General features: G+C 38.6%; 1 protein-coding gene across 9 annotated transcripts in view; it reads right to left on the bottom strand.

Moving 5' to 3' along the window:
* SPATS2L (spermatogenesis associated serine rich 2 like) overlaps nucleotides 1-13120 on the bottom strand; it is a 152036-nt gene that overhangs the window by 33797 nt on the left and 105119 nt on the right. For 7 of the 9 annotated variants that reach the window (XM_076342320.1, XM_076342321.1, XM_076342319.1 and 4 more), the window contains 2 exons: nucleotides 12809-12870; nucleotides 1117-1225 (listed from right to left, as the gene is read on the bottom strand). In XM_076342320.1, the coding sequence (XP_076198435.1) occupies nucleotides 1117-1225; nucleotides 12809-12847 (148 nt within the window). In that variant the 5' untranslated portion in view covers nucleotides 12848-12870. Of the gene's footprint in view, nucleotides 1-1116; nucleotides 1226-6395; nucleotides 6455-12808; nucleotides 12871-13120 lie in introns of those variants that run through there. The other 2 variants (XM_076342326.1, XM_076342327.1) reach the window with 2 other exon arrangements.

Genomic DNA, 13120 nt, shown 5'->3' with positions numbered 1-13120 from the left:
CAACCCTCCACTACTTTTCCCAGGACATATATTACAGGAAAACAAAATTATTGTTAATTAGATGCATCGCATTTTCCTTTCTCTGTGTGTGTGCACAAACTCCAATTTCCACACATCTATCAGAATCTGACTGTCTATGCAGATGCCTGAATCAAGAGGCACCATACAGATCTGATGGAAGAATTCTGATGCATTTATAAACAGTCCAGTTTGCTTGCATCTGTTTTTTGCATATCAGTAAGTAATTCCTAGTACATCATGATGCTTTTTGGCTGATACATTTTAGTAAATGAATCCAAACCAAAGCCAAAACTATTCTGAAGTAAAATAGATAAGAAATAAGCAACTTGGTGAGATGGCAAATCAACATTATGAGGCATTTTTAAGATATACAGGGCTTCTGAGACCACTGAACTTCTAGTATCTTCTAAGCAGCCCTAAGCTACAAAGATTTTGAGAGGATTTGCTCATGGTATGCTATTATTCCTGCAAAGGGTTTCTTACAGACTTTGGTGAAAGTTCAAAATACTTGCCATTATATATTTATCAGAAAAGTGTTATTTAAATACAAGTGACCTTTCATTAGAGATGGTCTCATGATGCAAAATATAAACTCAGATCCAGATTTAGAATGGCTCGAACTTTCAACAGAGTCTTGGTTCAGCCATTATAAATGTCAAGGCTATTTGCAAAATTCAGATTGAGGTTTGAATGTCAATGTATGCATCAAGTTCAGGGTTCACGGGCCTGGTTATCTGCTTCAGAACTATCCCAAATTCTTATTAGTTACTGTATCTTCAATAGTGAATCATATTCTGACATATTTACTTTAAAGAGCATTAACTTTCATGCAGAATAAAGAATGTCTGCAACAAGAATGGCACCAAAAAATGGCAGTGTCAGGTAGAACAGATAAACAGCCATGTCAAACTCATACTGTGAAGAAGCAAAGACGCAGACAGGAGGATCAATTATAAAAAAAGTGAACTTTAAGTGTCACAATCATCTGAATTTCAGCAGAACAACAGAATATATTTTGAGCCACTAGAGACAGTGAATACTTTAGCGTGCAACTGAATCCCTCATGCCTTAGTGAAAAAGGTACACTGTACTCACCATCCATGAAAGCTTGAACAGCCTTGTCTACACTGTTATCGAACTGCTGCAACACCAGAACTATCTCATTATTGCTTTTGTTCGGAACAATTGATCGGATTGCATTGATCTGGAAGGAAAAAAAGGAAGACAATAACATATCCTTAGACAACTCCTTTAGACAAGAAGGTACCTCTGCGCCAATGCATGTTATACATGACATGCTTACAAGTATACAACAATGTATCTGTATGAAGCAATATCCATCCTCTCCCTACCTGGTCCATGCAAATAATGAAAACAATTTCTTCAAGAGAGCAAATCATAGAACTGGTAGCCAGTAAGCCTGGAACCAAATCCTACCCTCAGTCACAGCGGGAGAACTAGTTTAGTTAAACTGACAGAATTAGGCCTTATGCTTCTTTCCTACATGTTCTATTTTCTGCCACGCGACTTGACAAGACACATCACCTATACAAACTTATGGCGTATACAACTACTTCAACAAGGCTGTTGCATGGCCTTGCCACATCAAAGTTATGATCAGTGGTTTTTTGACATCTGGAAAAGTCACATGCATGCAAATAGTCACAGGCTAAAAGAAAACTATCATTTTTAAAAGCTCTAGTGGCGGCTCAGCATAATTTCAGTTTGCTATTCCATATATATATATATATATGTATGTGACCAGGAAGCTTGTGTAACAAAATCCTGAACAAAGGACATGGGAAGCCAAACGCTTCCTTCAGGAAATTCTGCTGATGGATGAGGTGTTACACCCACAGATGATTCTGGCATGCCATGCTTTAATTTCATAGCATTTGCTATTCCTGTATTGTCTTCAGTATCTGTTTATACCAAATGGTAATTCAACCCACTATGTTTGAAATAAAATATTCCTACTGGAATCATGTTGATGATTTACTTTCTCAAGCCCATGTAATATAGCTGAAAGTAAATAGTTTCATGTAACTTAATTACTATATTGTTTTAATGCTAGACAGGCTTTACTAGGTAGTACCAAAATAAAAATACTTGGTTAAATGTAATCAGCAAAACTAACAAAAGCCTAAGGTAGTACTCTGAAAAAACAAGAGAATCAGTGCCAAAACCAGTCTAGTTGTTCCAAATCAGCTTTTTGAGCTACTGTGTCAAGCTATCCAGCATGTATTTATTATTAGAAACTTGTTATTGCACTGCAAATATTTATCTGGCACCCTTCTTTGCCATCTTTCTGTGGGAATACATCCTTGATTAGGGTGTACTTTATTTACTGCATCACAATGTTGTCACGCTAATTTCTGATTGTGAAGCACTGGTGGTCTTTTTATTGTACTGTGAAATATAATTGTGAAAAAATAATACGTGAAGATAGATCTGTTTAAGGGAACTAGGCTGGCTTACATGGTGAGAGCACTCACACACTACCTTGTCTTAGCTGTCCATTGAAAAACAATCTTTTCTAGATTCCCTTTATGGAGTCTCCATCAGTGGAGACACCAGAAGGTGATTCAGAACACTTAAGTGCTCAGACTTATGACCAAACATCTTGTTTTGCTGTAGTATGTTCACCCCACTCCTCAACCACTGTATTTCCCTGTCCCGTATACTAACATAAGCCACGACTCATTTCAGGTTCTGTTTCACAATGCCTGCTGGACTTAGCTTCAGCAGCGCAAAAGGTTGATACTTGCTTCAGCTAAATCCACACAGGATCAAACTTTCTGGAGGATGCTTTCTAGATGAGCTCATCTCTTTCACTGAGTAAGGAAGGCCACTTTCTGACTTCAGCACACAACTTTAATACATCTACTTAGTACAATTTACTCTGCTCCTGTCCATCATCCTGTCACACATCTCTTTGCAGCTTCACATTTGCCCACAACACATTTCAAGTAGCAAGTCTAGCCTTGGGCAACTCAGGCCACAACCATAAATTAGAGGGCAGTGGAGTTAAATTGCTTGTCTACTTCCCAAGGACCCTTTCCAAAGGCCTATCTAATTATCTGTCTAACGTTGCCACCCTATGCCAACCTATAATGTTGACACCCTATGCCACAAGCTAGGTCCCAACCCAACAGCTAGCTGCTTTGGAGTCTCTAGTAAACACAGGTAACTTTATGTTGGAAGTTCAGACAGGCTAGGCTGTGAACTGGACCGCTTGAACCAGAGGCTTTTGTTGCCAGAAACTATCCAGAAAATCTCCGTCTGCTCAAGCTTATCTCTTCAGCTGATGTGTACGCATGGGGAGGGAAGTAGCAAGTACAGCTCTCTATGCACTGCAGGCATTCAAGTGAAAACCAACCCAAATCAACAGGATGTCCAGAGAAAGCCCTGGAAAAAGGAGTTTTATTCATCTTCTGATTGTGGGCACAGGCATGCTATTTACTGATAAAGCTGCAACAAGCATGAACTGAGCTGGCTCCATAACAATAAAAGTTGGCAAAGACACTAGGGTAGAGCAGGCCACAAGCTGCAGTCCATTTTACGTTCAAGCTGGTAGTTGCCAAACATTTCCACCATGTGGATTTTATCTTCATATTCTCACAAAAACATCCCCTCTTCTTTCACAATCATGTGGAACATCTCTCTGCCTACTCAAAATTGCATAATCTCCTTGTGGCGGCTGCTTACAGGAAAAATAGTAAAAGGAAATATCTAATGTATTCTAACCATCTTTAAATATAAGCATGGGAATTTCATATGGCTTCTAGGTCCTTCTTTGCTATGAAAGGTCTGGAAGCCTCAAGAAGCATCTGGAAACAACAAAGTGAGGCCAAGACCACAGGATGGATCAGGCAACTCGCCACACACTGCAGTTTGGAAACTTCTTAAAGACATTAAGAAGAACATCTGTGGGGTGGAGAACACTGACACACAAGAACTCGACCAGGCAGACTATGTTTTAGACTACAGAATCTACTGAAGAATTTCTGTTTGCACTGTACGGTCTTTGTTAAGAAATCTTTGATTAATAGGAAAACCAGAATTAAAAGCTAAACTGTGCTTCATCCAACTAGTACTATGATTAAATACGAAAAGGTTATGGAAACATTCTAGTTGTGGAGATAACCCCAAAAAAGCAAGATTATGATCTTAGGAAGAATACTCACCAATACAGAGAAAAGAAATTTACTGTATGCTTTAACATAAGCATATGACCAACACTGTGGACACAGTCCTGTTTTAGTTGGACTATATAAAAATTTTATTTAGGGAATATTAATGTACTGCAGAGCTTAACAGTTCTACTGCCAAAACCTAACAATATCCTTTGTTGACTGTTGTACAAAGTATACATTTGTTTATCTTTCAATTTAGAAAATAAAAAAATTAAGGAGTTTCATGAAAAAATTCCTCAGGAAAAGAACATCAGATTGCAAAGTAAAGCATCCAGGACTTAGGAAATTCCAAATCAGAAGTTGCTTACTTTTTCTTAATCTGCTTCCCTTGTGTATGTACGCTATGATACCCAGGATACCTACAAGTTCTTACTGTTTCTGCTTTCCAGATTTCTGTAGTGACTTATGTGGGATAAGACAGATGAAAACTAAAATTTGCAACCAGTAGGATATGTCAATATTAAGTAAAATATATATATACACATATATACTGCTCTGTTCAGAAACAACAAAAGCAGATATAAACCCAGAATTCCAACAGAGGAGAAATCCCAAAAGGTTTTGTTCTGAAATAAAATATCTTGTCTTAAAAATTTTTAGGAACAAAATGGAATAATGTTACCATATTTTTTCTGGAATTTCAAAGACAGACAGTGTGTGCCAGACATCAGATCTCCAACATATGCACTGTTTGACTGATGTTTTCATCCAGAATACACTGGAACTATTGAACGCAGGCAATGAAAAAGTCAGGGATTTCTGGACATCCAAAATTATTGACAAATGGCTACAAGTCTCAAATTGTGACCTGACAGTGTTTCTGGGAGGAGGACAAGGCGTGTTGAGCGCGACTAGGCCTTAGCCTAGAAATGCAATTCCAAGGTCCCTGATATTCCACCTTAGTCCTTTCATCCTGGTTTCAAAAATACGTGTAGATTTCTATGTTTGAAGCCCAGGTCTGTCCCCACATGTGAAACATGTCCCATATATTTCTGGAAAGGGACATAACAATACAAAAGAAAAAGCCAAAGGGAGGGGTAGACAACCTTCCTGACAGTGTAAGCCTAAGAGAAATGCAATTCTACAGCTGAAGGTCATAAGAGATATCACAGACTGTGATGAACAGAGGCACAGCAAAGCTCCAGGAATGCTTGACAAATACAAGACAACAAGTGGGAGATATATTACAGGGCTGGATGTGAGCTGGATCTAGGTAGCCCAGGTATGCTGGCTCCCCTCTGCTTCACCTGCTAGTTCAGGTGATAAACCAGCCCTTTCGCTAGTACAGCTATACACCTCAACTGCTTACAAGTCTCCAGCTGCTTGAGAGAAGTCAGTCACTTCCCAATCCAGAAAACTATATAGAGCTCATTTTTATTAAAGGTGTGATAGGGTGACTCCAGAGCAGGAGATAATTCCCAACTTTATCTCTCCAAACTTATAGTCCTCAAACTTACCAAGAACGTCCATCTTCTCAACATGTAAGCAACAGATTATGGAACTAGAGTAATCCAATATTGTATGACTTCTCATCAACAAATTCCTTTTAAAAAATATTTAACATCCTAAAGGATGAAAAAAAGTACAAGAGCTAATCTCCTAACATGCAGTGATACTGCATTAATACCTAACAGCCTGCAAGAACAAACTCACAGCAGTGTACTTTATTAGATTTATTTCCGTGTATGTGGGAGAAAACAGTTTTTTCCTACTCGCTGAAACCTGACCGTAGGAAGAACAACATTACCAGACAGACTACAGGGAAGTCAACTATTTTAACAATTTTGTGAATCATCCTGTCTTTATCCAGTGTAGATTCCCAGTGAACTTCTGTCATCATCTGGACACTAGACAAGCATTCCGGGACATGAAGAGAATTTAGTAACATACCTTCTGAACCACAGATAATTGTGCTGTTAATATCAGCATTAGTTGAGAAGCTGTCACTGACAGCAGTTAAATTCCTGGGCTTTCCCTCCCGTAGCCTGACCGGAAAGCACATTTCTTTGTTTACTACTAAGATGACTTGCTCAGAATTTCAGCTTACAAAAGCTACTTTAAAGCAATCACAGATCTAAAATATAAAGCTGTGATCTTGAAAACAACTGTGTATGCTCAAGAACATGGAAGACAGAACCCAGATCCACCTCCATTTAAACCCACGATCCAGAGACCTACCTTGCAAGCATGCATTTAATTCCTGCGGACCTAGCTACTCTTCTGGATAAGGCTAAAGTTAGTTCAAAGTTTAGAAGACTTTTAAACCACTTTTCTGAGCTGAAGTCTTAAGCACACACTTAGCTTGAAATGCTTGCTCAAGCCCTGTTAAAGCTGCTGCACTTTGAGCCAGGTTGTGTCTCATCAGGACCAGAATTCCACAGTCATGAGGTCACTTTTAATCAGTCTCTTACACAAATTGCTGAGGACTGCCCAGGAGTGATATCAAAATTGAAAGAGGTTCCAAGTCCCCTCAGATAAGCTTTTTCTACCCCAAAATAAAATCCCCAGGGTCTGATCAGATATACTTGACTATTTTTGAGGATTACTGTTAAACTATAGGCAATCTCACTTGGGGCAAATTTTTGGCTCGCCTAAAAAAAAAGAAAAAAGAAAATTCAGTAACAGGCTACTTCTGAGGAACATGGCACACAGAAGAAGAAGACACCGAAATTTTAACCTCTCATGGTATCTTACTTGAAGTCCTCATGAACACCCATCTCATGAGACTTTCCTGAAAAAAAAATCAAGCTCAAAAAGAAATACAGCCTGCCTCAAAGTTGTGACAGCAGATTACCTACTCCACACCCAGAACCAAGCTGACATTGCTGTGTATTCCTCTGAGTCCTTTAGGTTCTCTGTCAAGTTTCAAATGGTTCCCAGGCAACTGTAACAACATGGAATCAATCACTGCCTGTTTGCTGCTCTACTCCATCTGCTCCCCCTTGGCATCATCTCAAAGAGGATGTTTCTGGTGAATAAGTAACATATCCGGGGTTCAGAGAATTTGTTTATATATTTCTGACATAGTGACAAATTAAACTTCTTTGCTGAAAGCTCACGGCTGTTCTGAAACCCATGAACACAGCTGCTCTAATCCCCTTGAAGTAAGTTACTATTATGGTCACTTATTCAGTTAGAAATATTCTTACTTATGCTTGGTTAGGAACACTAACACAGATCCACCTTCACTTTGTACTAAACATTAAGATCAACAGATTTTCTCTAAGTTAGGAGCTAAATTCATTTAGAAGTATGGTTATGAACGAATACACATTTTCCTGCTTTATTTTTACTGCATATCAGTAGCAATCTTTATGTACACAAATACACCATATATACTCACTGCAACTCAGGACAGGTAGCAGTGTAGGCCACGTTCAACTAGATTACACCTCCAATTGGGGTTGACCCAAATCCTGCAAGAGGAGCAGGGAAGAAGGGCTGTCTCCAGAACTTTGCTGGTTTCTATAATCTAGGAATTTAGCATTAGCAGATGTCCTGGCTACATTAAGCAGGAAAATGCATTTTAAAAGCACTTCATGGCAGAATTTAAGGTTTTGAAAACTCCTACACAAACGTATTTCATAAATACAATTTGACTTCGCTGCATTAAAAGCCTATTTCTTACATTGGAGACACTTTTCTGTCTGATTTACTGAGTTCATCAAGACACACTGAACAAGTGTTGTTAATATCCCCTTTGAGCAAGATAACAGCTTTGATCAGGTCTGCACCTCTTTCCACTACATGACCTGTTTATCACACTGATACCTTCGGATCACTTATCCCCAATAAGCACAAAACAAATTCTACTTGCTGCAGTAAACTACTTTAGGCAATCATCATGGATTTATTATATCGCCCCGTCCCCCAGATTTGTAAACTAATTAAACGGAAAAAACAGACATTTCAGGAATCCCGAAAGAACATATTCAAAAACTTGGCTCATTAAGAACTGTTCTGCTTGAATAATGACAGCACATTTAGAGAACTGAATCTATAATATCCTTAACCCAAGTTAAATGGCTCATTAAGTGACACAAGTGCATTTTGATCAACTTGCTGGTCTTTGGACTAAGTCCATCTACTTCAACACATGGGCAAGGAACAGCTGCAAAGGTCAACTTTAAGGAGACCTAGTGAAATCATAGATTGGAAACTATCTGCTTTTGTAATGCATGATTTTAAATTTATATACTACTTCCATTCCTTCCACTATGAATCCTACTCTTTGCTTGCATGCTGACTATCGCTTATGAAAACCACAGTTATGGTGCAATGTAAACAAAACTGTGAAGCCCCCCAAAACACTATGAATAAAGTTTCCTTCTTGCAGTTTACGGAACAAACCTGCCCATCTGCTCCTACAGCTCTGACACTTGAAATGACAAATGAAAAAGCAAGCCTTTCAGGAGAACTTTAGCAAAACTTTACTCCAAACAGAATCCCAAGAGGAGGATTTTCATCTGAACAAGTATTTTGCTAGTTCCAGCTGACACCAGATCTCACTTGTTCAAACATATTTAGACACACAATAAATAAAATAAAAAAAAAAGATAGGCCCAACAGCAAGTCCTGGAGTTTGAACAATTCCCAATATTTCTTTGGATCAAAACCAAAATCACATGCCAGAGCTCAATGGCTAGCCTGGGAAGTGCCTGATACTCACTCTTCTCTTGTTAAACTAAGAGGGTCTAATTGCTGTAGGAGACAATACATCGCTTGTATTCCTCACTCCTATTGCGTCTTCTGTGGAGGCCTTGTCATTCAGACTCTCAGCACCTCTTCTGGTGATGTACTAGGTTAATGCTTGAATGCCTCCATTAATTTTATGGAATTATTTTGGATTTAAGCCAATGAGTTTGGCCCATTTTATCCTTTAATCCAGTGAACTTGTGTGCATATGATCTGAACTATGTATAACTCTCAGTCTCTGAAAATCTTGATACTAGAAAACAAGTCCTTAGTTATACTGTTTTTCAGGCACAGAGATGAGTATAGTCAGAGGCAAGAGGGAGAGTAGCATAGTGAAGGATGACTATAAGCAAGGGTCAGGGCAGAGGGAATTATTCTGAGAGAGATCCTGATAGTAAACTTCTCCCTGTACTAGCTATGCAGGCATGTAACGACCCTTGTGGCTGCTGAAATGCAGAACCTGTGATTATTCCAGAAAATTTGTGGCTTATATGCATACAAATATGGTAATCAGAACAGTCCTGGCTCCCCACAAGAGTATCACAGCTGCAAGAGCCTTTGCCAACTATAGAAACTTCCATTAGCCTTCCTGACATCACAGGCCAACATTTATATAAATCTCTTGGGGGGGGATATGTGTGTGTGTGTAAGAAAAGATATAAAATAGAATGTTTAACCTATTGACTTCATGAACTATTTCAGCTGAAATGCCAAGAATGAATTATAGAAGTATCAGGACTACAGTAGCATTCTCTTTGACTCAAATTAGGGGTAGGGTCTTACAGAATCTGTGTGTGAGCATAATGCTCAAAATGTGTGCCTCAGCCTCACATCACCTTTAAAACAGTGGCAGAGGTCTTATTTCCTTGAATAACTAGAAGCTGATCACGGAGAGAACATGGCGAAAGGCCACCATTAAAAAAAAACAAAAAACAAACGAAGAAACATTATGCTAAAACTTCATAGGCTCTGTACTACATTTTTGTCACAGAGAAACAATGTTCAATTTAAGGAGAAACTTGTGTTTTACTTTTGCAGAAACTTACAAGAATAAGTATTTGTGTGCAGATATACAGCTCCTTTGGCTTCATTCAAGTCCTAGCAGGATCAAAGTCTTAAATATATTATGATCTGCAAGCACTGAGGTAGAAGAAAGGGAGAACTGGGAAGGAACTGTATTCTATTCTGTTCTTTTTAACAAGGCCTGCTTATATTTGTGTTGATGGCAATGGATTTGTGGAGCTCAGCAAAAGTAATTAAATTTATAAATCTTTGTTTTGTCTCCCAGAAATACTCCCCCTCCAAAAGGCGGATAAAAGTAAAAATTAAACTCACTGCTTCAATGTTGTGTAGCATGACCATGTCTTGCTCTGCAAGTTTTCTAAGCGAGAAAGGGATTCAATTTTGACTCTCTTACCAGGACACTGTAAATATGTGTGCTTTTCAAAGATGCAAACGAAGTCTTTACATTTTAGCAGTCTATGTGCAAATAAAATTAAAGCCAACCCAGCAGGACATATCTGTTCAACCCTTTCCTCGTATTTCTAGTGCATTACTCAGAGGGTTCTAAAGCTACAGTTGCTTTAGGGTTACTCAGTTTGTTGCTGACAAAGAGCCACCATACTGTAAACCAAATATGAGATGTCAAATGGAGGTTCTGTGCCATCGCAATCTCATTTTAAAAGAAGACAGACTTGTCCAGGTGAAATGGCAAACTGAGCATGCTAGCTTCTCAGCTGATGTATGTTGAGTTCACTTCAATTGATTTGAGAGTTACTGTACTTTACCTTCCAGCACTCTGGCACTAGGGGATAGGATTTGATGACATTACTTTCTATTGCAAAATCCATCATGCTACTCAATATTTAAACCCTGTGCTGTTATTAAGGACTAAGGAAGATACTCATCACCGAAATACAGATTCATGTTGACACGCTAATCCTCAAGCACAATGAGTGATTCAGGAGTTAACAATAAATGAGGGAAAACAAGTCAAAAAGCAGGCACCTGGGCAGCGCAACAGGTAAGGAATTGTTTCCCACCAGGGGATATAAAGCAAAAAAGTTCCATGTCTTTTGAAAGCAAAGAAAGTGAGTAAGCAGTGACAGATGGATACAACAGTCTGAACAGGAACTCATTCCCACCTGAGCTACTTAGTATAAATCATCACTTGTTATGCTGTTTCCTCAGCAGCTTCATTCATGTATTGGTGGGCAGGTAACAGTTTGTAACTGTTCTTTCAGGAAACATCATTAGCAAACTGAAACTTGAGGAAACCTAGTTTCAGGCTCAGTAGTTGACATGGTTCATCAAGTCTTTATAAACCAAATGCGATGTCTAAGCCATTAACTGCTGGTCATGATCAGTTCTGAGAAATGTATTACCTGACTGAAAAGTTCATTATTTGTGAACTCGAAGCAAAACAGCAAGTTAACTAAAAATCTGACTACTGACCTCTAGTTCAAGGCTATTTCTTTTTTCTGTTATGCTGTGGTGTGTTATATTACATCTTAATTCTCTGTCAATTCTTGGGACTTTTCTGGATTGGAAAGCCACATTTACAGTATCTTGCACACATTCCTCAGGCCAAATGATTTTTTCCTTTTTATCAGTCCACCTAATCGCAAAACTGAAGTTCTGAATTGCAAAACTGAAGCTAGGCAAATCTTTTTCTGCTGAATAATTTTTTCTGTCAGCTCAGGAAAAGAGTTAATCCAAGGAATCATACACAAATTTTTATTCTTTTCCTTTCCATTGACAGGCTTAGAGAGAAGAGAATTTTTCACGTGCCTGCTGCCCTGCAGGATGTGTAGTGTGCCACAGGCAGGTCTTATGATATAGCGGAAGATGACTACATTTCTCAGTTTCACATTGCCCCCACTGTTTTGTATTTCCTTGATATTTAATCAGTCCTGATCCTTTCTCTTTCCTTCCATGAAGTGAATGGGCCTAATCAACTTTTCACTGATACCTGGACAAACTTGGGCTCACTGACAGAATGGGATTCCGGCCTTTAACAGTTATCACACTGCCTTAAAACAGGGAACCCATTAGCCTTCTCTGCACTTCCTAAATGCAAAGCTCCATCTCTCTTCTCAAACATGAAATGGAACAAAACCTGATTTTATAAAAGATGACAATTCAGGTGAATTCTCAAAATCTTGGCTTCCTTTAAAATACAGCCCTATCATGTTATACTGCTACAGTCTTCCCACTTCTCTCTCTCTCCTTTTTTCCTATTCTTTGACAGATGTCCTGGCTTCCTATTTATGTTGGTGGAGAGTATCTATGGCTTAGACTGTCTCTTCACAATCTGCCTGCTGGGAGTCACAAAAGATCTCCTGATCTACCTCATATTTGTATACTAATTAGCTTTAGGTCCTTTACTGCTCCTGAAAGGGTGGTGAGGCTCTAGCACTAGCCAGGGTATGGAGAGGACCTACTCAAGCACATAGAATGCAGTTAAAAGCAGAGCTACTTACATAGGAAAAAAAGTATACTCTTTTCAGGCCCTGTAATTTTAGGAATTGCCTTTAAGGAGTACAGATATGACATTTTTGGTCAGACAAATTATTTTCTAAAGGGTGTGTTTCTTCAAAAGTTGTACTTCGTACAGCAGCAATTGTCACAAAGTGCTATTCTCCACAGCATCAGTGTGCACAGGAATCACAAAGGGATAAGAGAAGTCTATCTCACAAAACATTATCTCTTTGCAGAAAAGCAAAAATGTTTCTCAACCAAGATTAATATACTAATCCTATCAATACCTGCCTGTGTACTTAACTTTATGCACAGAGTCAATGCATATTAAATTTAAGTATGTGAACAGCGTTTGAAGGAGCAGGGATGTATGCAAATATCATTTTGGTTTGCACTGTACTGTTACTTGAACCTACCTTTTCCTTGATATTTACAGGAGAATTGATTTCTGCCATCTCTCTTCAGGTGAGAATGTTGTCTGTGAAAGGAGGAAAAAAAAACCAAAGAGATTCATTTGGAGGTTTTAATCCCAATCTGTCAAAGCTACACTCATAAAGACTAATTGCATGTGCTTACCTATAAGCATTAGAGAAACATGAGAACACAATGTCCTGCACAGCAGTGCTCAATCTTGCCAAAAAGCAAAGCTAGTCTGAATTTCATACTTGCCCCAGATTAGTTCTGCAAACACATTTTAAAAATGCCTCATAGTTATGAATCTGGATAGA

This window comes from Aptenodytes patagonicus, chromosome 6 (assembly GCF_965638725.1).
Source record: "Aptenodytes patagonicus chromosome 6, bAptPat1.pri.cur, whole genome shotgun sequence".
NCBI classification, from domain to species: domain Eukaryota; kingdom Metazoa; phylum Chordata; class Aves; order Sphenisciformes; family Spheniscidae; genus Aptenodytes; species Aptenodytes patagonicus.
Note: the sequence above shows the minus strand (reverse complement) of the source record. Positions and strands in the feature narration are given on the sequence as shown.